The sequence below is a fragment of the Pelodiscus sinensis genome, unplaced genomic scaffold (genome assembly GCF_049634645.1).
Source record: "Pelodiscus sinensis isolate JC-2024 unplaced genomic scaffold, ASM4963464v1 ctg44, whole genome shotgun sequence".
Taxonomy (NCBI): domain Eukaryota; kingdom Metazoa; phylum Chordata; order Testudines; family Trionychidae; genus Pelodiscus; species Pelodiscus sinensis.
Genome location: NW_027465914.1, coordinates 1092934 through 1115650, shown reverse-complemented (window position 1 = coordinate 1115650; position 22717 = coordinate 1092934). Strand labels below are relative to the sequence as shown.

Sequence of the window (22717 nt, the reverse complement as noted above, 5' to 3'; positions counted from 1 at the left end):
ATATCATGGATCCCATCGTGGAACTCTGTGTCTGGAGTCCATGACTCTGCCCATAGCTGGAAATACCCATTGAAAAGATTTTGAACTAGTACACATAGAACTGAGTATGAAGTGTGCAGCAAACTTTTCCAGGTTCTAGACATCTTGATGTAGGCTGCATAACTTCAGTGTTTTGCTAATAGTTGATGTATGCTTCAGCAGCCACAGGATTGGGCACCAGTGTGTTCTTTGGAGAGTCTATTTATAAAAAAGATGTGCTTCCTTATACAAGAGCATTTCACTGAAAGATTGTGTTGTCAGAATTTTCACTGACTTGCCCGAGGTCTAAGGAATGTAGGTCGCACTGTCAGATGTAAATATCCAGAATCAGATTCTGGTCTCTGTTACACTTGTGTAAATCCAAAATAATGCCGCTGAAGTCAGGGGCATTACCCTGGCTTTACATGAATATCACTGATCAGATTCTAGCTCTAATCCTTCAGTCCAGCTGCATCCTTGAGCATCCAAAGCTCCCACTGAAGTCAAGGGGAACAATCAGCATGCCAGAATGGCAGAACTGAGTCCTAAGTGTTAAGAACTCTCCTTACCAGATTTCTGGTGGACACATCGAACTCTCTGAAAACGTATGCAACCATATCCCCTGCTGCACAATTCTCCACGCTTCCTGAACTGAGCAGCTTCTTGACGAAATGGAGAGCTGCCATCTTCACCTGCAAGGGTAGAGATTATGCACGAGTTATTATTATCCCTTCTGCATGCAATATGAGACAGGATATGAGAGTCCTTTTGCTTTTGCTTTTATCTCTTTGGAATGGTGGCTGAAGTACAAATGATTAACACATCCGTTATGTAAATTCCTTGCAACACTGGCTACAGAAGTACCATGCAAATGCCAGTTTTCACTTTCAGGTGACACTGTAATTAGGAAAAAGGCAGCATTTTCTCCTATAAATGTAAACAAACTTGTTTGTCTTAGTGTCTGGCTGAACAAGAAGTAGGTCTGAATGGACTTGTAGACGCTAAAGTTTTACATTGCTTTGTTACAGTTAACAAAAAATATCTACATTTGTAAGTTGCATTTTCACGCTAAAGAGATTGCTCTACATCACTTGTATGAGATGAATTGAAAAATATTATTTCTTTTGTCATTTTTACAATGCAAATGTTTGTTATAAAAATAATATAAAGTGCATAGTACACACTTGTCATTGTGTTGTAATTGAAATCAATATATTTGAAAATGTAAAAACCCACAAAAATATGTAATAAATTTCAATTTTTAATCCCATTAATTTTTAGTTAACTGTGATTAATTGAAACCCTATTAATAATCTCAGCCTAAAAATGTGTCTCATTGCCAGACTCTCCACTGAGTGAAATACTTCCGAGATATTAACAGCAATACCACTATTCCATACACAATCTTACCTTAGCACTCTGATCACTGAGAGCAGATTTCACTGCCTTCACAATGCGAAACTTTCTAACTCTTGTCTCAGGCACTGAAAGATAAGGAGAAGTGTGCAATATAGTATATCTTTGTTCCAAACACTCATGCTCCACATTAGAATGTGTCCTGGGCCCTATTTAAGAGTACTACCAAGCTTCACTCTTATACAGAATCAGCGGGGAAAATATAGGACCAGACTCTGATCTCACTTTCACCAGTCTAAGTCTGAAGTATTTCTACTTCTGTAAATAGCGCCATCATACTATCCTGATGGAAATATTGTAAGAGAGTTAGACAAATGGATGTCAGTGAAGTTAGTCTGTGTTTACCACCAGTAGAGCAGATTGGATAGACACCTATCAGGGATGATCTAGACAGTGCTTGGTCCTGCCATGAGAGCAGGGGACTGGACTTGATGACCTCTCAAGGTCCCTTCCAGTTCTAATAATCTATGACTATATGATTCTATGTGTTACAGCAGGGGCAGATGACCATTTTGCAGGGCCCCGGGAAGCATAATTCCACGGGCCCCACCCCTTTGCCACGGTGCATGCACAGTGACGCCATGCACAGGCGCGGGGATTTTGAAGCGCAGGACCCGGGGCGGCCGCCCCGCTCGCCCTGCCCTATATCCGCCCCTGTGTTACAGATCCTCTGTGCCCCATTTGCAGAGATCATGAGTATGTTATAGCCCTACCATGCCTGCAAAGCCTTGGTTCTTTAGATCAACCTATAGCAGCTCATGCTTTTAGCTCTGGATGTCCCCAACTCAACCCCTAGCACGATGGCGATGATCGCAACAGTCACAGTTACTCCTGTGTTACTTACAGTCAGCACCAATAATATCTGTGAGCAGATTCAGGGATTCCACACGAACAGTCTCCTTCTTAATCTTCAGCTGCGAGTGCAGAAATGCTATGAGGTCATCAGGAGAAGAACGGGCTGCAAAGGAAGAAATCACATCCTCACTAACAACTGAAAGCTCATTCTTACCACACCTACAAAAGAAGGAAGTTACAAGGAAACCACTGTGTAATTTGGAGTCTCTTCCCCTACCTAGCAGTAGGATACAATAGAACAGCTCCATATGATTTTCCATGATGAGCTGCTGAGTTTGAGAACAGATCTGTGGGAAGAAGAGAAGTGATCAAAGGAAAACTAATCAGAACAAGCAACTGAAAAGAAGATGCTCAATTAATTTCTAAGCACTCACTTCCTACCTTTCCAAATAGAGCTCTGAACCCAAAATAAATGGTACTGACTGCACAACAAGAATCAGAAACAATGACCGATACATTGGATAACAGAAGTTCCTGCTTTCAAAGTGTTTTTAGCAGCAGAGCTAATTGAATCAAGACTTGACCCTTGGTAACTGGTTCAAATGGTTAATTATTCCACCATAAAAATGTAGGCCTTATTTCCAGTCTGAATTTGTCCAGCTTCATTTTCTAGTTATTGGCTCACGTTATGCCTTTCTCTGCTAGATTATTACATATGTTTCCCCACATAGATATTATAGACTGCAATTAAGTCACCCTGTCACAGGCTAGGTCCTCCCCATTTGGATGGGATCAGTTTTTACTATATAACTCTAACTCCCTCTAATAACTGGCTTATGCTAAAATTGCTTTACAAACTGAGCTGGATTTTAGCTAATAAAATGAGACCACTATCTGCTTATTCTTAAGCCAGCAGAAACCAATAAGGCATGAGAAGGTCTTCGGGCTCTTCACTAGCATTCAAAAGATGTTTATTCTTAATATGCTTCAGATCTGCTGTGCTTAAGCTCAAGTGATACAAGAAGAAGTTCCCCTCACCCGGTTGTGCAGAGCACTGCAGATGGCTTGAAATTTCCTTTTAGGTAGAAGGATCTTATATTCACCAGAGACTTCCAAGAGCTGCCTCAGACTCTACAACAGAAGGTGAAAGTAAGAAGGTGGGCATACAAAGGAGCAATATGCAATGACTGAAGCAGGTTCATGGAATTCATAGATTCCAAGGCCAAAAGGGATGATTCTCATCAACTAGTCAGGCCTTCTGTATGACACAGGCCTTAGAAATTGCCAAAATAATTCCTAAAGCAGAACTTTCAGAAAAAAATCCAATCTTGATTTTAAAATGATCACCTTGACTCTTGGAAAATGGTTTGAATGGCTAATATCCCACCACTGAAAAGGTAGACCTTATTTCCCATCTGAATGGATCCTGTTTCAGTTTGTAGCCACTGGATCATGTCATGCCTTTCTCTGCTAGGTCATTACATATATTTCCCCATGCAGATATTATAGACTGTAATTAAGTTACCTGTCACAGGGTAGGTCCACCCTGTTTGGATGGTATCAGGTTGTGGAGGACTTAAAGAACTAAGGCAGCCCAAGTGGCCTAGTCTCCCCAACCACCATAGCAGGCCTGGTTCTTAGAGCAGCATTGCCTAATAGTCAGGGTCAGTGCAGCAGCCCTTTGATGAGGCTCTTCAGCTCAATGACCCAAGCCCTTCTAGGTACGACCGTGCAACCTAGTGCTCAACCACCCTTTGGGGCAAACCAGTGTTGCCTAGTGGTCAGCCCTTCTCCACCAGGCTCTACCTACTCCACAGGGTCCCAGCCCAGGACCTTGTCTTTCAGCTCAATGGGGTTTCTTCCAAAACATGCAGAGTCAAAGGCGAATACCTCAACTCAATAATGCTTAGTTCACATAGATTACTTCCCACCAATCTTCTGCAGCAGGTCATCTCAGTAACTCCGTGGTCTCTCCTCCATCTGTGGCATTGGATGGTTGTGGGGGGGGGGGGGGGGTCAACTGGAACCACAGGCTGGGTGGTTTCTGCATCCTAGGGCACTGGCAGTCCCTCCACAAAAGCCTGCAAAGCACCTCTACTCCCTTCAGCTGTCAGCCTAGACAGAACTGAGCTGCTCTCTTTTATATCCTGGTTCCAGTTGGAGCATTCCCAGCAAGTATGAAGGGGCATAGCCCACAGATCATGATTAGCCCCCGCTGAACCATGCATGGTGGGTATCCTCTGTCACAAACACTCCCCCTTAAGAGGGTGTCCATTGGTGGACCTTCCTCTTCATCGTCTCCTTCCACTTGGGAGAAGTCCGTGTTTGCATGAGCCTTCCCTGGCCCAATATAACATACAGAAGTCATAGGGTTGGAGTGGGAAGTACTACCTCATGATTCAGGCACTGGTGTCCTTCATGTTATTAATCCATCTGAGGGGTGCATGGTTGGTGACCAGTTGAAAGGGCTTCCCCAGTACATAATATCCCAGGGTATGTCTACACTACAGCGCTAATTTGAACTAACTTAGATCGAATTAGTTAATTCGAACTAAGCTAATTCGAACTAACGGATCCAGACTAAAAAACTAGTTCGAATTAGCGTTTTGCTAATTCGAACTAGCATGGCCACATTAAGTGGACCCTGAACCGGGGTTAAGGATGGCCGGAAGCAATGCCGGCAGGGCATCAGATGAGGACTTAGAGCGTGGAGCTGCTGGCTCAGGCTAGCCGAGGGCTGTGCTTAAAGGGACCCGACCCCCACCCCGGACAGAGAGTTCTCAGGGGTGCCCCGCTTGTAAAGCAGTCCTGGCTTGGAGTGCCCTGAGTGCCCACACTGGGCACATCACAGTACTAGGCCATCAGCCCGGCTGTACTTGCCGCAGGCTGCTATCTGGGGAGAGGGAGCAATTGGGGGGCTGCAGGAGAGCTTCCACCCCCAGAAGCCCGCAGAGCCAGCCCAGTCCTCCCCATCGGGGGCTCATACCCCATTCCTCCCTCACCTCCTTCCACTTACCCTTCCCTAGCCCCCCTTCCTGATGTACAAAATAAAGAAAACGTGTGGTCAAAAATAGAATCTCTCTTTATTGAACAAAACTCGGGAAGACTGGGAAAAGGAGGTGGGAGAGGGGAAGAGAGAGGGTGGGAGAGGGGAGGGCAACTACAATGATCAGAGGTTTGGAACAGGTCCCATATGAAGAGAGGCTAAAGAGACTGGGAAACTTCTCAGCTTAGAAAAGAGGAGACTGAGGGGGGATAAGATAGAGGTCTATAAAAGCATGAGTGGGGTGGAGAGGGTGCATCAAGAAAAGTTCTCCATTAGTTCCTATAATAGAAGGACTAGAGGACACCAAAGGAAAGGAATGGGTAGCAGGCTTCAAACTAGAAACAGAAAGTTGCTCTTCACAAAGCAAAGAGTCAACCTGTGGAACTCCTTTCTGCAGGAGGCTGTGAAGGCTACAACTAGAACAGAGTTTAAAGAGAAGTGAGATAAAGTGATGGAGTTGGGTCTATGGAGTGCTATTAGCCAGGGGGTAGGAGTGGTGTCCCTGCCCAAAGTTTGTGGAAGGCTGGAGAGAGATGGCACGAGACAAATGGCTTGGTCACTGTCTTCGGTCCATCCCCTCCAGGGTCCCTAGGGTTGGCCGCTGTCGGCAGACAGGCTATTGGGCTAGATGGACCTTTGGTCTGAGCCAGTACTGCCATTGTAAGCTCAGGGCTCAGGGTCGGGGGGTCTCAGTGGACCACCTTCATTTTCATGCACACCTGCTCCTCGGTGGCCAGGCTGGCAGCTCTCCTGCCCTAGACGGCCATTTTCCTGAGCCTATTGCGGAGGTCGTGGACGAGGTCCACGATGTCCGCACTAGACCAGGCCGGTGCCCGCCTCTTGCGGTCCTGGGCAGGCTCCCAAGAGCTGCCAGCCTGGTCCCAGGAAGAGAGGGAGGGCTGGTTGGCAGCTGGTGGCTGGCTCGAGCCGTGCCAGGTGCAGGGTCTGCCTGCTGGGTGCTGGCAGGCTTGCACCTGGCACGGGCACCGTAGCCAGCCCGTGCCCCTTTAAGGGATCCGGGTCTGGGAGGGGGGCATAGAGTTTCCCTGGTGTTGGCCAGAGTGGCCACCAGGGAAAGCTGGGGAGGGCTAGCCTCCCACTAGTTCGAATTAAGTGGCTACACAACCCTTAATTCGAACTAGTAAGTTCGAACAAGTCTTAGTCCTCGTACAATGAGGTTTACCTAGTTCGAACTAAGCGCTCCGCTAGTTCGAATTAAGTTCGAACTAGCGGAGTGCTAGTGTAGTGCCTATCAAAGTTAATTTGAACTAACATCCTTTAGTTCGAATTAACTTTGTAGTGTAGACATACCCCCAGGGTGTAGATCACCCACTTGATGGCCAGGGCCTCCCTTGCTATAGTAGGGCAGCAGGTCTCTCAGGAGAACAGCTTGCAGCTGAGATAAAGGATCTGGTGCTCCTTCCCACCTACTTCTTGAGATAGTACCACTCCTGGTCCTACCTCCGAGACCTCCATTTGAAGGATAGAAGGCTTTGTGAAGTTGAATGGGATAGGACCAGCTCTTGGTTCAGCTGCTTTCACAGGGCCTGGAAGGCTTCCTAACAGTTTTCTAATTACTGGACTTTCTGTGATTGGGTGTTCTTCATCAGGTCCAATAATAGGGTGGCCAGTGTGATGAAGTTGGGTACTAAGCAGCAGTAATAGCCACTGTGTCTGAAGTATTGTGGCACCTGTTTCTTTGTCATGGAGGTGGGGCAGTCACACAAGCCTTAGACCTTATTTATCAAGGAGCTATAGTTTTCCCCTTCCTACTGTGTTCACTAAGATGGCACTTGGCTGGATTCACAGTGAGTCCTGCATCTATTGGGGCTTACAATACCTTGCTAAGATGTCAGAGGTGTTCCCCCCAGTTGGTGCTGTGGATGACAATATTCTTAATGCACACGGCTGTATATTGCATATATGTTTGCAATATTTGGTTCATGAGCTGCTGAAAAGTGGCTGAGGCTCTGTGCAGCCCAAATGGCATCCTGCTGAATTGCTATAAGCCAGGCAGGGTGTGGAAGGCACTCTTCTCACAGGAAGCCGGTATCAGGGGTATCTACCAATATCTGTTGGTCAGTTCTAGTGTGGAAATGAACTTTGCATTTCCCACTGTATTCCTACTTGAGATTTCCCCATGTATGCATCCCAGTATCACTTCAGCTTTTTTGGCCACAGCATCGCATTTGTAGGTCATGTTCAGCTGATTATTCACCAAGTTTCCCAAAATATTTTTCAGAGTTACTGCTTCTCAGGAAGCATCCCTCAACATGTATGTATCACCTAGATGAATATATTTACATTCAGCCATATTTAAATGCACATTTATTGTTAGCACCCAGTTTACCAAATGATCTATATCACTCTGAATCAGTGAGTTGTCCTTTCCATTATTTACCACTCCCCAATTTTTGTTTCATCTGCCAATTTTATCAATTATGATTTTATGTTCTCTTCCAGGCTATTGATAATGAGATGACAGTCTAACTCCTTCCTGTACCTACACACTTTTCTTCTTTGCTGCTTGAAGCTTCCAGGATATCTCTGATGAAATCTACATATTTTACTACATTTAGGCTCTTGTGTAGTCCTCTGATACTTTTAGTCAAGTCCATGAGGCATTGATTCCCTCAAAGTCATGGGCTTTCCAATCCCAAAAGCAACCACATATTCTGGACCAGAAAGCCAACATAGATTGGGAGTAAACCATGGGGGAAGTGGGGAGGGGGGAAGGGCAGCAGGGTTGTGGCCCTGGATTTGCTGCTTGGCTTGTACTGAGCCAGCTCACATAGACTGAGCATGCTCAATCATACTACTGAAGCCAACTCCCCTCACTCCATCCTCTCACTATCAGCAGGCAGGAATTACCTTGGTCATGTGATACTGAGGGTAGATGAAATAAGAGAGACAAGGTGGGTGAAAAAATATCTTTAATTATATTATCTCACCCACCTTGTCTCTCTAATATCCTTGAACCAACACAGCTACAACAGCCCTGTACACAACGGTAGATGAAATAGACAGTGATTTTATATCTATCTAGTTATATAATCTAAAGCAATGCACTTCAGGCCTTCTTAGTATTAATTTTCAGCTACTGGCAGTTTACCTAATACTGCCCAGAGACAACACACAGCAGCCCCTGCTCTGTGGAGTTTATTTATAATCTAAAAGAGAGACACAGAGTTGATAGGATGTACCAATAAATCACAAGGAGGGAGTATCTTATGGGGGGGAGGGGCAGGTGTTTTGTTTCTTACCTCCTTAGCATCTCCAGGAAACAGAAGATACTTTTCATGAGAGGCTTTTACCTACAAAACTTGTCACCTGGGTCACCATGTCTATAAAATCAAGACTTGTGTGTTTATCTATTATCTAACAAGTCACTATGTAGACCAGGAAACGCCACTGTAGTAGCTAGTGCAGTTCACCTATGCGCACACATTGATAGTTATTTTAATAAGTATCTCACCTTGGTGGCATGAAAAACATTAACATCCTCTTTATATTGCTTAAGGAGCCATGGGATCTGTTTGAACACCTTATCTTGATACTCTTCTTTATGCAGGAGGAGGCTCATCATGGGACCAAGGGCTTTGATGATGGCCTGCTTGAGCTACACAGAGACACAGAATATATGTTCCTACAAATTCATTCAATATCATGCAATGGGCCCATCTTTTCTACTTCTGACGAGTGCAATTTCCCTTTTCCACTGTTGAAACAGCCCTATCTCAATATTTCCTGGTAAAGAATTAAGACTCATGGGCTACGTCTACACTGGCATGATTTTCCAAAAATGCTTTTAACGGAAAAGTTTTCTGTTAAAAGCATTTTCGGAAAAGCACGTCTAGATTGGCAGGATGCTTTTCTGCAAAAGCACTTTTTGCGGAAAAGCGTCCGTGGCCAATCTAGACACGCTTTTCTGCAAAAAAGCCCCATTCGCCATTTTCGCGATCGGGACTTTTTTTGGGGAAAACACTACTGTGCTGTCTACACTGGCCCTTTTGCGCAAAAGTCTTTCGGAAAAGCACTTTTGCCTGAACGGGAGCAGCATAGTCTTTCCGGAAAACCACTGACGATCTTACATGAGATCGTCAGTGCTTTTCCGGAAATTCAAGCAGCCAGTGTACACAGCTGGCAAGTTTTTCCAGTCTAGACACAGCTATGGTGTTGGTTTCAGAATTATATTCTACTGCACCTCACAACTTTCCCAAGTGGGATATTTCCCCAGATTAGTATGCACACTAAACCAACTCATTCCTGCTGTAACTCTCATGGAACTGAATAGACATCTGCCAGGAATGAATTTAGCCCATTCTCCTGTATTCATCTGCATGTCAGGTGACAAAACTGGAATCTATGTACACTATGTACAGACAGAATTTCCAGGAGCTTGTGACATTATAATCTTTTTTAAATGTTTTACATCATACTCTGTTCCATCCCAAAGAACCTGCCATTGAACTCCATCATCACAAAGAGTGCCATACACAGAGAATTTAACAATACAATTTCTCATCAAGGTTTAGAAAGCCTACAATTCTCACCTCCAAATCTTCACATGTGGTCCATTTGCTTGTCACATGACGATAGAGGGGAAGAATTTGATCACAGAATTGAGATTTACCCATTCTGGGAAATGGGCACTTTTCCCAGTTACTAAAATATACATTTACTGCCCTTGACCATTTTTCCAGAACTGCATGGAAGGAAAAAAGACAGGCAATATGAAAAGGATGCAATAGTAATAAGGATACGTTGCTTCATCAGTGAAGACACCCAGGCTTGTAGTTTATTACAATTCCATGCCCAATTCAGGAACAGCTGATGAAATCCAATAAGAGTTTTGAATTATTTCTCTTCCCTCCTTTCCATTTCTTGTTTCTCAAAAGGCTTTCTTCTCTTTTGCCTCTCTCCATCTCTTTTTAATTCCCATCATTTGAAAACATATTTTTTCTCCCTTGTTACCTCTTAATTAGAGCTGATTGAAAGGGTAGTTTAAATTAAATTAAAAGTGTTTACTCTTGTTTTTTTCAAAATTTCAAATTACAAAGATCATTCACATGTTTCAAAAATCAACAAATTTCAGCCACCTTTTTAGCTGCACAAAAACACTGAACACATCCTGATTAAAACTGTCATTGACATTTTTCAGTTTAATATTCCATCAAATTGGAAACAAATATGAAACATATAATAAAAAAACCAAAATATTTTGACCAGCTGTTTTCTGAATGATTCATGTCCTCTGCAGTTATTGCTTATTTAGCCCTAAAACTGTATGATTTCCTATTGGGTTACAGTTTGTCTGAAAGATGTTCAGTGCCCCTAACTCCTATTAGCTATACTGAGATTTGACAGCATTTTGCCCTAAAATTAGATGCACCCGCTGCCCTTGAAAGGAAAATTAAGGCTCAATCCCATGTTCTATGAAGCTGATGGCAAAATTCCCATTTATCTCAAAGGTGCAGGATTAGTCCCTTAGGCCTGATCTACACTAAAGGGGAAAGTTGACTTAAGGTACGCAACTCCAGCTATGTTAATTATGTAGCTGGAGTTGACGTATCTTAAATCGTGTTTTCAGACTGTCCACACAGTGGAAGGTTGACAGGAGTGTTATTCCTCATGAGAAGTAGGACTACCGGTGCCAACGGGAGCACCCACTCTGTTCGAATTAGTGGGTCTTCACTAGACCTGCTAATTTGGACCCTGGTGATCAACTGCAGCAGCGTTGATCTTCTGCATAGTGTAGACGTGGCCTTACTTGAGCATCAACCAAAACGCAAAGGAAGAGAGAAGTGGAGAAGATCAGAGGACAGAGAAAGAGGGTGAAAGGAGATGATAATTAAGAAACTAAAGAGGAGGAATGGGTGGAGGGGTGGAAAACGGGAAATTTTTAAATGTAATTCAAACTGTTGCCTGCACATTTTCCCCCAGGAGTTTCCTGGCACATGGGCAGCATCAGCTTTTGTTTATTTTTAAAATATCCACAAGTCATAAAGGGCCTGAACTTACAAATGCTCAGCACCTCCAGCAAAGTAAGGAGCACTCTCAACTCCACTGAGTGCCACAGGAGCATGAGGACTCAGCCCCTGGTACAATCCAGTTCAGAGCCTGTTTGTAAATGATCAGTCACTTAACTCTGTACCAAGGCCCCTAAATATCCATTTTGGACATCTACAATAAGTGCTGGCACTTACCACCACAAAATGCTTGCCTCAGCCTGCTCTCGTCGACTAACATCCGCATGGAGCTCATGCTGTACATGGTCATTCCCACAAAAGGAATGCACTTGAGTGCTGAAAAGAAGGACCAGAAGAAAAGGAAGACAGACAATTGACTGTTATCTGCCTTCTTACTATCGCATTTAGAAACACCGCTGGGTCGGATGCTATGGGCTCCTAGGTCATTTTGTGCTGCGTATACAAATGATAAGGCAGAAGTAAAAAATCAGTGGGGGATTTACCCTGAGGAGGAGCATTCTCCACCAATGTGCAGCTGTGCCGGATGCCCAATCCTCTCCCAGAGTAGGAGAGAGAGCACTGGGGAGGGATGAGAAATGGAATGGAGAAGAGCTCCACTAGACCTGATTTTCCTCAATCCTGTCCTTTAAGAACTTCAAATGGGGCATAAGAGCTTGCACCTTGGTGTGGATAGCTCATGGTCTAGCAACTGGAACCAGCCACAGCAGTTCATCTCATGCCCCCCCAAATAGCACTCTGTGTAGCTGTACAGAGCGTGAACCTCTGTCCTTAAATGGAAGACAATAACTTTGAAACAAAAGATGGAAGTTGACATACTATGGGCTGATGATAGGTTGCCCAGTGTAATCAAAGTGAACTCGTCAGGCAGCTCCAGTGGTTTCAGATGACATTGAAGCTCATTAACCACCTCACTGAAATAGCAGCGTGCCAGAGCCACTAATGTGTTGCTCGCTGCCACTTTTAGTTCATTTGTTGCTTCCTTAAAAAATACAAAAAGAGAGAGAATGAAGTGATTAAAGCCAACTACACCAGCCAATGCTGCTCAAATGAATCAAATTTTTATTTCTGTTTTCCACCCAACTTTCTGTGAACAGAATCATTAGTCATAAATAATCATTGAATCGTTTGGCTAAACACTTGTCAGCCTTTCAGTTGTTTGCAAGCTGCTTAGACTATTCGCTATTAGCTATTTGTGGTGGATGATTGGCTATCATAGTGACATGATATTTTTCCCTCAGAGGAGGTGGGCAGCTTCACGATATTCAGAGAATTTTCCTGAATAAACTATACCCTAAATCCAAATACTGCTTCTTTTGGAAATAGCTCAGATTCTGTTTTAAGGTTTCATCCTGCTGCTTAACACCATAGTATCAGAGCACCTTCCACAGAAAATCAGTATCAATAATGAAATCCCTAGTAGACTTCACAAAAAACTTGCTTGTTAAGAAACGGTAGGCCTCTCTGCATCTGATATATGTCACAATATCCTGACCTTACAAAGCACTTAAGCACATGTGTAACTTGAACAAGATGAAACTAGTCACATGCTGCTTAGGACCTGGGATTTCTGGAGGATGGTGTGGGGATCTATGGGCCCCTAGCAGTCATTAATCCTGGAGTTTCAGTATATAGTTTACAAAAAATGTTTTAATTAGTTTAAGCTTTCATTCCTGTCATTAGCATATAGGGAAAACTAACTTACCTGAGTATCAGAGGGGTAGCCGTGTTAGTCTGAATCTGCAAAAGCAGTAAAGTGGGTCTTTGACCACAAAAGCTTATGCTCCAACACTTCCGTTAGTCTAACTTACCTGAGTCTCTCTCATGTGGTTTGAGGCAAGTGTTATTATTTTGCTCAGTAGCCTTCTCTCTAGGACCTGGGCATCCTGCTGTAATACTTTCTCCAGGATACAGTAAATGTCTACTCTGTTTTTCTGGGGACAAAACATAAAAGAACAATTGGGGAAAATGTTTCCTTGATGACAATATAGTAATGCTATAAGCTAATATAGTAACGCAATATAGTAACACTTACGCTAATAAGCTTCTGCCCAAAAGAGTTTACAATCTAAACATGAAACAACTAGCCCAGGCTAAAAGAGCAGATCAATAGCCAGGAAAATAATTCAGGTCTTTTGATTCACTATCTGGAGTCCTCTCCACTAGACCACACTGATTCCACAGCCTGCATACTCACTCAAGTAACCCCTTGTCTTCATTTGTGTAAAACTTGCTATGCCCTCCACAATCACCCCAGCTAGCAGCACTTCAGAAGAAGCTGAGCAATTCACAAATTTTTTAATCAGAATAAGGGCCCTGCACTGCCCCCTTATCTAATTTTGTTTATTATTGTTGTTATTATTATGATGATTATTGTTATTGTTGTTGTTATTATTATTAGCATCTTGCCCTTTTTTATCCACTCCAGGCAGAATTTGTAAATACAATTATAAAATACCCAACTCCTGCAGTAAATCTTCTGCAGCTTTTAGGGAAAATTAGCTCAGGAGTTAGCTCTACATTGACAGTAGCACACTTGAAGGTCTCTTTTATGGGGTCCATCAAAGTTGAAATTCACAGATGATACTAAATATGGAGGAGTTGTAGGTATGAGTTGTGACAGAGAAATAATAAAGAGGGGCACAGAGAAATTAGAAACCTGAGCAGAACAAGACTGATTTCAGAGAACTGCAAACTAGCGCACCTAGAGAGGGGGTCAATATAACTGACATAATGAGAGGGAGAAAAGTGGGAAACAACAAGTGACCTGGAGTGACAGTGAAAAAAAAAGACAGCCATCTGGGCTGGGTTTGTTACATACAGGAATCTTGTCATAAAGCAGGAAGTTTCTCATTGTTCATCTGAGGTGTGACTGCTTCTGGCTTATTTCACTTTTTTGGCACCACATTCCCCAGAAAAGATCAACAGCTTGGAAGTAATTCAGGAGAAAATTTTAAAAAGTGCAGGGAGGCCAGCAGAACTGACTTTTAAATAGAGACCTGCAACCTCTATGGGATCTGACCTCATGCATCAGGGTGAGGTTGGGTGGGTGTAGGGGAGCCTGCCTTGACAGTAAATGGCCATGTCTCCCTTTAACACGTGCGGATCTCTAACAAGCAAAACCCAGGCCTGTCTCAAGTCTGGTGAACATAAACATGCAGGCAAGGTCATGGGAGAAGCTGTGAGAGGAAGGAATGTTTTGCATAACAATGCAGATGAAGCGTGGTACCTGAGACCATGTCAAGAACACATGGCAAGCAATCTTGTACAGGTACTTCTGTTTCTGATAACCACAAATTACAGATGCAGCCATACAACTGTCAACTATGCACATAGCAGCAACATCCTGAGTGACAAGATGTACTCCAGATAGGGTATTGGGCATGTTACATATCCTACACAATACGTAATCAATTGGTAAGTATTATTAGAACAACCAAGTCTCGCTTTGCTATAAAATGGGCTTAGTAAGAACAATCAGTGGGAGGGAATGAGCAGGATTGACCCACAGATACTGCTCGATGTAACTAGAAGTAAATAGGCCCTTCACACCGGTGAGCCAGTGCATGGTGTTCCAATGCATGGGAAGAAAAGGAACCCTGACCTCCTGCCTGCTACTGTAGGTAGCATATGGGTGAAGTGTAAGTGAACTAGTCTTTATTATTGTATTATAGTAGCTCTTTTATTAATTGCTTTTGCATTGCTTTGCACTATATTATTGCTTTAGAATGTATGGCATTTAAGGTTTAAATTGTGTAGTAATTGTTTTTAAGGCTTGTAAAACTTAAACAACTGTAATAACTGCTTAAAGCTTGCAATAAATAAGAAAGTGGTTAAGTACCCCTGGAGTGTCCCGGTTTCTCTTGGATGTAAAATAAATCGAATCACATCACACTGGGAAAACAACTGGACTCCCGTGGGCTCAGATCAGGTCAGCTCTCCTCCACAGAGTCAGCACAACCATGACTGCCTACTCCAGCCAGCCACCACCTCCTTGCTGCATAGCATGCACTGTGGAGTGAGGATGCTTAGGAGTCAGTGTTTCCTACCCTGCAGCACATACATTGCACAGCAGAGAGCAGTATCAGAGACATAAAATTTAGACTTTAACATCAGGAAAAATGCCCCAGCTATAAGACATCTATCAGGTTATTACATAGTCTTCATTGGAAAGTGGTGGAAACCCAGTCACTAGGAGCTTTTAAAATTGGTTTGGCCCCAAAAAATGAAAAAGGCACTGCTGGGAAATTGGATGATCCAACAAGCCTTTCACATCTGTCTCCTGTGAGTCTATAACTCTGAATTCAGGCAGCTGAAGGTGTGAACTGCCTGCTAAGGTCATAAAGCACTTTGGAATGTTCAAAGCCAATGGTTGGCTACACATTCCAGTGGTTGTGCTTTTAAAGGATGCAGCTGCAAACTGCTATCACTGCTCTAGTGGGGAGAGGCTCTGCCTCTTTCCATTCATTTGTAAATGTAAGGAGGATTTTCAATTGAAAATCATAATTGATAACTTATGAATACATGAGCCCCACACTATTCAAGCGAGTCAGAAATGAACTGCTTGTCTTGGCTTCCTGGTACTTGAAACTAAAATGCCTTCTGTGTTGACCCTTAATAGAGAAATGGACTTTGCTGGATGCGAGTATTAATAAAGGAAAAAGGGGTTTGGATTATTTAAGAACCCTTCAAAGCTATATCCCAATCATATGTCATTATAATTAAGAAGCGTTGTCTTGGATTTAGAGCAGAGAGTCAGTTCACATGGGTTTTATTCACCATTCTTCTACTAACTCACTATGTGGTGTTGAGCAAGTTATTTAATTCCCCATGACACAGCCCATCAGTAAATAGGGAAGTTTATCACTCTCCCAAAGGTGCTGTAAAACCTAATTCATGAGTAAGTAGGTAAGTGCTTTGAGGTTTTTGGATGAAGATGCTAAAGGAGGACAAAATACTGCTATAAGAGATTATAGATACCCCTACAGTGCACTTTTATAATATACAGCCCATGTACTCCAGTGTGTACAAAAGGACAGTGCTCCTCTGAGTGTCTCTTTATTATATCATCCTGACCTGTAACAGAATTTTGCATGATGAGTTTTGCATGAAGACAGAAGGGTAAATACTGATTACACTGAAGGTGGGCTGAGCCAAGTTCTGTATTGAATTACTTCCATGAAGTCAAACAGAATTTGGAGTGGAAACATGGAAAACAGATGTGATTTGATGAAACTGCCCTACCTCATCCTGCTGAAGTTTTTCTAGCAGAACAGTCACAACGACAGCCAGTTTGGTCTCAGCAATCTTGACAATCTGAAGGGCAATAGTGGCCTTATCTTGATTGTCCATATGGTCCAGGAGTAAAACAACCTCGCTGTAAACAGCTGAAATTAAAGGAAAGGATTCTGCTGGTTATCATTGATATTGGGATTCGGTGCTTGTGTCTTTAATTCACTATCTAGTAAAGACTCTGTAGGAGACCAGACATGGTGATAAGTGGACCTGGGAGTCATGCAAATCCTTTTCTTCCCTCATGGTGACCATGTCTGTTTGCAGAACTATTGTGGGGGGACGGATTATAAGAAGGAAAAGCTGCTCCTTTTAAATAAGATCCCCACATAAAATCATCTTTTCCACCTTTACTATTAATTTAGGCATTTTGCTAGCACACAGAATAATTTATAGCCAAGATTTTTAAAACTGGGTGCCTAAACTAAAACTCCTAAATCCATATTAACACGCCTACATCCTGATTCAGCAACTTAATCACATGCCTAACTCTATGCCAACAAATAAATCTAAAGTTAAACACGTGCATGCTGAAGTGTTTTGCTAAGCCAGGGTGTCATTTCCAAAAGTGCTGAGCACCCAGAATTACCTATGGATAGTGCAAAGAACTTCTAGGGGTTCAGTATCTCTTGAAAATCAAGCCACTTTTTAAAGACCCCACTGTATGAATTTAGAAGTCAAACTTTATGCACTCTGTTTTGAAAAAAAGGCTTCAGTTTTATTTTATGGTAATTTAAATACTTGCAGAGAAGACACACGGACTAGGTATTTGTCCAGTTGCCTCTAGAGACCCTAAAAGATTTTCCCCCAATGCACAACATAAGAACATAAGAACGGCCGTACTGGGTCAGACCAAAGGTCCATCTAGCCCAGTATCCTGTCTGCTGTGTTGACATACCCTTCAGGAGTGACAATTTTTAGTCCAAGACAAGTTTTGGTTTCAGCATAGGGTTGCTAGGTGAAACGTAATGGTTTGTGACATACAGAAGATTAAAGTACATGATCTAATGACCTACCACCCTTAAACTCTATGAAACTGTGAAATAGTTGATGTATTAATAAAATCAGGATTTTATCTCCTATGTGTGTCTCAGCAGAAATTCTCCTGGAGACTTAATATTTAACAAGAAATCTGAAATGCCATATTTATCTGTCTCCATTATAACAGCATTCCAAGGCATGGAGGAGGAATTGATCAGAATTTACCCTTCCCATGAAAGATTGCTCAAGATTAGGCGATTACCCATCCTTACCCTTCGATTCCAACACCCAGATGCAGATGGAATCAGAACTGTAACTTACCTTGCCCATACAGTTGCAATAGTAATGGTGTAGGATTAAGAGCACTAGTGTTGCTAAGAAACGCTTGGTTATCCTCCATTTAATATGCTAGCTATCCACTTAATATCTTAAGTAGACAGCAGGTACATCTAGACTGCAGAGTTTGTCCAGGATACCAGAGATATCCCAGAAAAGCTCTGCCACGTCCAAGGAATGCGTCTGCTTTTCCAAAAAAATATTGGAAAAGCAGACATGTTTTTTCAGCATCTTTGTAAACCTCGTTCTACGAGGAAGAAGGGATGTTCTGAAAGAGGCTTTTTTTCTGACATTTGGCCCAGTGTAGATGGGCCAACTGTCAGAAAAGCCTCTTTCAGAAGAAAAGTGATAGAACTTTGTAGTCTAGACACAGTCAGCTAGAAGAGAAGTCCTTCTGTGTTTTCTCTTCTAATTTCTCCCATCTCTGATGCTTTGCACCACTAGATTTTGGCTCCAAGGATGCAGTAGCCATAAAATAAGGACCCATATTAAACATAAAACAACTGGAGAAAGGAAAGAAGACCTTCCCCATAACATCCAAGAGTGACACAGATTGTCAGGAAAGTTTCCAGGTTCAGAGGCTGTAGGCCAGTCCTTCAACTCAAGTCAATTAAAAGGGAAGTCAGCAGAGGCTCACTGGATTTACAGCAGCTAATGATCTGGTCATATAAATGGAGAATATTACACGTTTCTATGCACCCATGCTCTTGAATGTGTATGTGTGGATACAGGTTGGATATAAAAAATACAATAGTGACCCTTACCTCTATCAATTACCTCCTGTTCACTCACAAATGTATTCATGGTTTAGTCTTTCCTCAACACCTTCTCTCAATCCTTTCTCCAACTAGCTCCAGTACTGAGAGATAGATGGCCTCTCAGTCTGTCAACCAGAACTTCCAGTTGAAATTACACAAGCACTATTGTGACATCCTTGTGACCAAAGCAAATTCCATAAACTGTTGATGACCAGGTAGGCACACAGGGACTCTGTCACTGTGCTGGAGAGAACTATGGTTAAGATGACCTGTCACCTGTCCATGACTTTTACTAAAAATGGCCCTAAATAAATTTTAGGTGCTGAGGATAGGCAGCGCTCCAGCAGACTCCACTGCTCTGAGAGCAGGCTGGGGTGCCACTACTACTTCCACTCCAGGTGGGGGAACTGCCCAGGGTACCCTGACTGCTCTCCAACCAATGCTCCAGCACAGCATCTGGCCCCAGGGATGCCCTGAGATGTACCACACCAACTACTGTGGAAATCACAAAGGTCCCAGAAAGTCCCAGAATCCATGATTTCTGTGACAGAAATGTAGCCGTGTTAGTCTCGTGTAGCTGAAACAAAAACCAGGACTATGTAGAACTTTCAAGACTAACAAGATGGTTTACTAGATGATGAGCTTTCTTGGGCCAGACCCACTTCCTCAGATCAAATAGTGGAAGAAAATTGGCACAACCATATATACCAAAGGATACAATCAAAAAAATGAACACATGAAATTTGATTTGTCCTTTTCATATGTGTACATTTTTTTGATTGTATCCTTTGGTATATATGGTTGTGTCAATTTTCTTCCACTCTTTGATCTGAGGAAGTGGGTCTGGCCCACGGAAGCTCATCACCTAATAGACCATCTTGTTAGTCTTTAAAGTGCTACATAGTCCTGGTTTTTGTTTCATGATTTCTGTGACCTCCATGAATGATTCACAGCCTTATTCATAATCACTTTCACCCAAATAGGCCTCTACCTACAGGTTCACAACCATCTCCTCCCTGTTGGTCAGAATCAATTCTTAAATGCCTATGCCCTGGGTTACTTCCTTCAGTTTCTGAAACAAAGCATTGTCCCCATGACATTCCAAGAACTTATTGGATATTTTGTGTTTTCCCATATTACTTTTCCCACTGATGTCTAGGTAGGTAAAGTCCCTCATTACTATTAGGGCCTGTGTTCTTGATATTTGTTTTATTTGTTCTAGAAATGCCTCATCTCCCTCCTCCTCCTGGTTTGGATGTGTTTTCCCCACTTCGTCTTTACCCAGAGACTTTCAACTGGTCTGCCTCTTGCCTCTTTCTGGAACTCAGAACAAGTGTACAATACACCACCACCGCCCTTTTATTCCTACATGCTCTTCCTGAACAAGATGTACCCCTCTATGCCAATACTGCAGCCAAAGGGAGCCATGGGAAGCAGCAGCCACAGCTCCTTTTGCTATGACTGGCTAACCAGAGCCAAAGGGACCTGCAAGGCTCCGTGGCCTCAGTGCTGGTAAATAAACACACCGGCGCGGCCGGTTAGCAACTTTCTCAAAGTGGTTTCACGGACCACTTTGAGAAACACTGATCTAAGGTATTGATCAAATTCCCCCCAGGGATTTCCCACTTGTTGCTCCTGTAATTCTACTCTAATTTTCCATATCTGATTCTCCCCAAAGAACTAGTCCTCTATTAAAGATACCTTTTGAACCTAGTTGCCTTTTGTCACCTGCCCCTACTCAACTTAGTTTAAAGCCCTTCTAATAAGATTGGTGAGTCACTGCATTAAGATGTCCTTCCCTTTTGTGGTCAGATCCACCCCATCTCTTCCCAGCAAACTTCCTTCCTGCAACAGTATGCCATGACTGAGGAAGTCAAAACCTCCCATCCATCCATCCATCCTCATCACACTATTGTGTGGACATGCTTACCATTTAGTGTAAAGAGCAGAAAAAAACACTCAGTGCAGGAAACAAGGAGACTCAAACTGAAGCTGTCAAGTTCACATGCTTCCATTTTCAGTAACTGATCCATCTGGATCTCTCAAGTTAGTGGGGATGTCTAAGGCAGAAAAATATTTCTGTAGATCAGCATGTGATTATTTGTATTGCGGTACTGCCTCATAGTCCCAGTCATAGGCCAGAATCTCATTGCCTTACGACCTGTACAAACTCAGAATAAGATGGTCCTTAACTGTCATTAAGTAATATTTATTCACAGCACAACAGAGAAGATAATTAAGCAAGAAGATAAGCCTACTTTGACCAGGTACCAACATGAAACTAGTGTAATACTACTACATATTTAGGAAACTTTCTCCCTGATTCAGGGTCTGTCGTGGCTAAGCCCCAGTTCCATACCATTGTGCAAACTGGGGTCTTATACAACTGCGCTAGATAGAAAGTGTACAGCAGTACAGTTCAAGAGTACTCCATATTTAATACATGCACAGGAGGCCACTTCCTCAAGAAGCTAAGGGCATGGTCAGCACAGAGAGACTTCCTGTCTCTGCTAGTTTTACGCATCCCTCACTGTCTACACCTGCTCCATAAGTTCAGGCCTTTCAAAAACACCGCATCATGTACAGGTAACTGTAACAATGCTTGTTCGTTGTATCTGTTCACATGAGGGCAAGGCATCCAATATCAGTCCACTATGGGTGGATCAGCAATAGGAATAATGTTTGTGCATGTGACAAAGAACCCCAGGACCACAGAACAGATTAAGGACACCAATGTGTGTGGCAAAGTCATCACAAACACCGTGCAGACGTCAGGGAGCTCATAAGTTAGCATATAACCTTAATTCAGATCTTGGTGCAATAGTATATCCTCAAAAGGAAACTTTCCTTATTAATTGGTTGTATTTTACTTATCAGTTGGTTGTATTTTACAAGATAAAAAGCTGAATCGTTGGTTGAATGTTAGTTTATTTGCCCCAGGGCCAGATTTTTACAAAAACAAGTCATGTGCACATACACAACTAAGAGTTCTGCAGCAACGCACACTGTCCTGCAGCAATTAGTAGTGGGATCCTGCCCTTAGCAAGTCCTGGGCTTACAATTCACAGGCTTATCTCACTAATGAGTATCAATTGATCAGCCTGTACTGAATATGGCTTGACAATTTGCCATCACTCAAAACACATTACAATCAGAGAGGATGATAAATATACCATTTATTCACCATTATGTACAAAGTCCAACATGTCCAAGGAGGCAAGAAAACAAAACTGGTGAATACAGAAAAAACATTACAGCCTCTCTCCGAGTTACAGACCAAACACTTGGCTGTAACTCGATCAGTTTGTAACTTGGACCCCATTGAGTTACACGTGACCGCGCTGTTTGTAAGCGTGGGTCACATTCGTAACTCAGGGACCGCCTTTACGACTGCTCCATGGGAGCTTTGGTCGTAAGTGCGAACGGTCGTAACTCGACCATTCGCAACTCGGGGAGCAGCTGTACTGCAAAAAATAGACTGATAGCAAGAAGCTTTTGTACAATGTGCAGTAAGATGCACACCTTAATCCCGCTCAGTGTTTGACTGACTCTAATTCAACCTAAGTTTTGTCAGAGTAGGGTATGAGGCCCAGATCCTCAAAGGTATTTAGACTAATTTCCATTGAAACCAATGGGAGCCAGGAACCTCAATACCTGGGAGGATCTGAGCAAGGATGGCAGAATTTGATGCAACAACAATATGCATTTCTAGAGAGATTTTCTTTTTTAAATAATTTTACTAACTCTCTGATTCAAATATAAGCCATTATTAGCAAATAATTATATTTTTTCTATCCCTATTAGAGCACAGACAAATAGGAGAGTGGAAATAACATGATTTATTTAAAAGATTTTAACCAGGTTCTTTCATGGAAAAAAATTAAAGATCCAGCACTGTACAGATCACTCTACTGAGATGTGAGCCAAATGACTTAAAGCAGAATTCCAATATTACTTCTCTTTTTTGAAAGTTTTCTCACAAACTCCTCAAAATATCTGCCTCCACCTAGTGGTGTGGGTTTGCATAACTTTTGTTATTTATATTCCCTGTTGTAGAAATACATCAAATTATACTCCGCATGATTCTA

General features: G+C 42.7%; 1 protein-coding gene across 1 annotated transcript; it reads right to left on the bottom strand.

Annotated features, from left to right (window-relative positions):
- Window positions 1–563: 563 nt before the first annotated feature.
- LOC142824854 (maestro heat-like repeat-containing protein family member 2B) lies at window positions 564–12234 on the bottom strand. Its single transcript, XM_075916642.1, has 9 exons — window positions 12082–12234; window positions 11482–11580; window positions 9829–9980; window positions 8751–8894; window positions 3268–3360; window positions 2507–2576; window positions 2279–2392; window positions 1429–1502; window positions 564–710 (listed from the first exon to the last, which is right to left on the bottom strand). Exons 2-9 carry the CDS (start codon window positions 11552–11554, stop codon window positions 564–566), a joined length of 867 nt encoding a protein of 288 aa, XP_075772757.1. The 5' UTR covers window positions 11555–11580; window positions 12082–12234.
- Between the last annotated feature and the right edge of the window lie 10483 nt (window positions 12235–22717).

Excerpts from the sequence above, each read along its gene's own strand:
- LOC142824854 (XM_075916642.1), bottom strand. The coding sequence starts at position 11,554 with ATGACCATGTACAGCATGAGCTCCATGCGGATGTTAGTCGACGAGAGC. Across the intron at positions 8,895-9,828 it reads CCACATGTGAAGATTTGGAG|CTCAAGCAGGCCATCATCAA; the intron begins GTGAGAATTGTA and ends GTCTCTGTGTAG. Across the intron at positions 2,577-3,267 it reads GCAGTGCTCTGCACAACCGG|ATCTGTTCTCAAACTCAGCA; the intron begins GTGAGGGGAACT and ends TTCTTCCCACAG.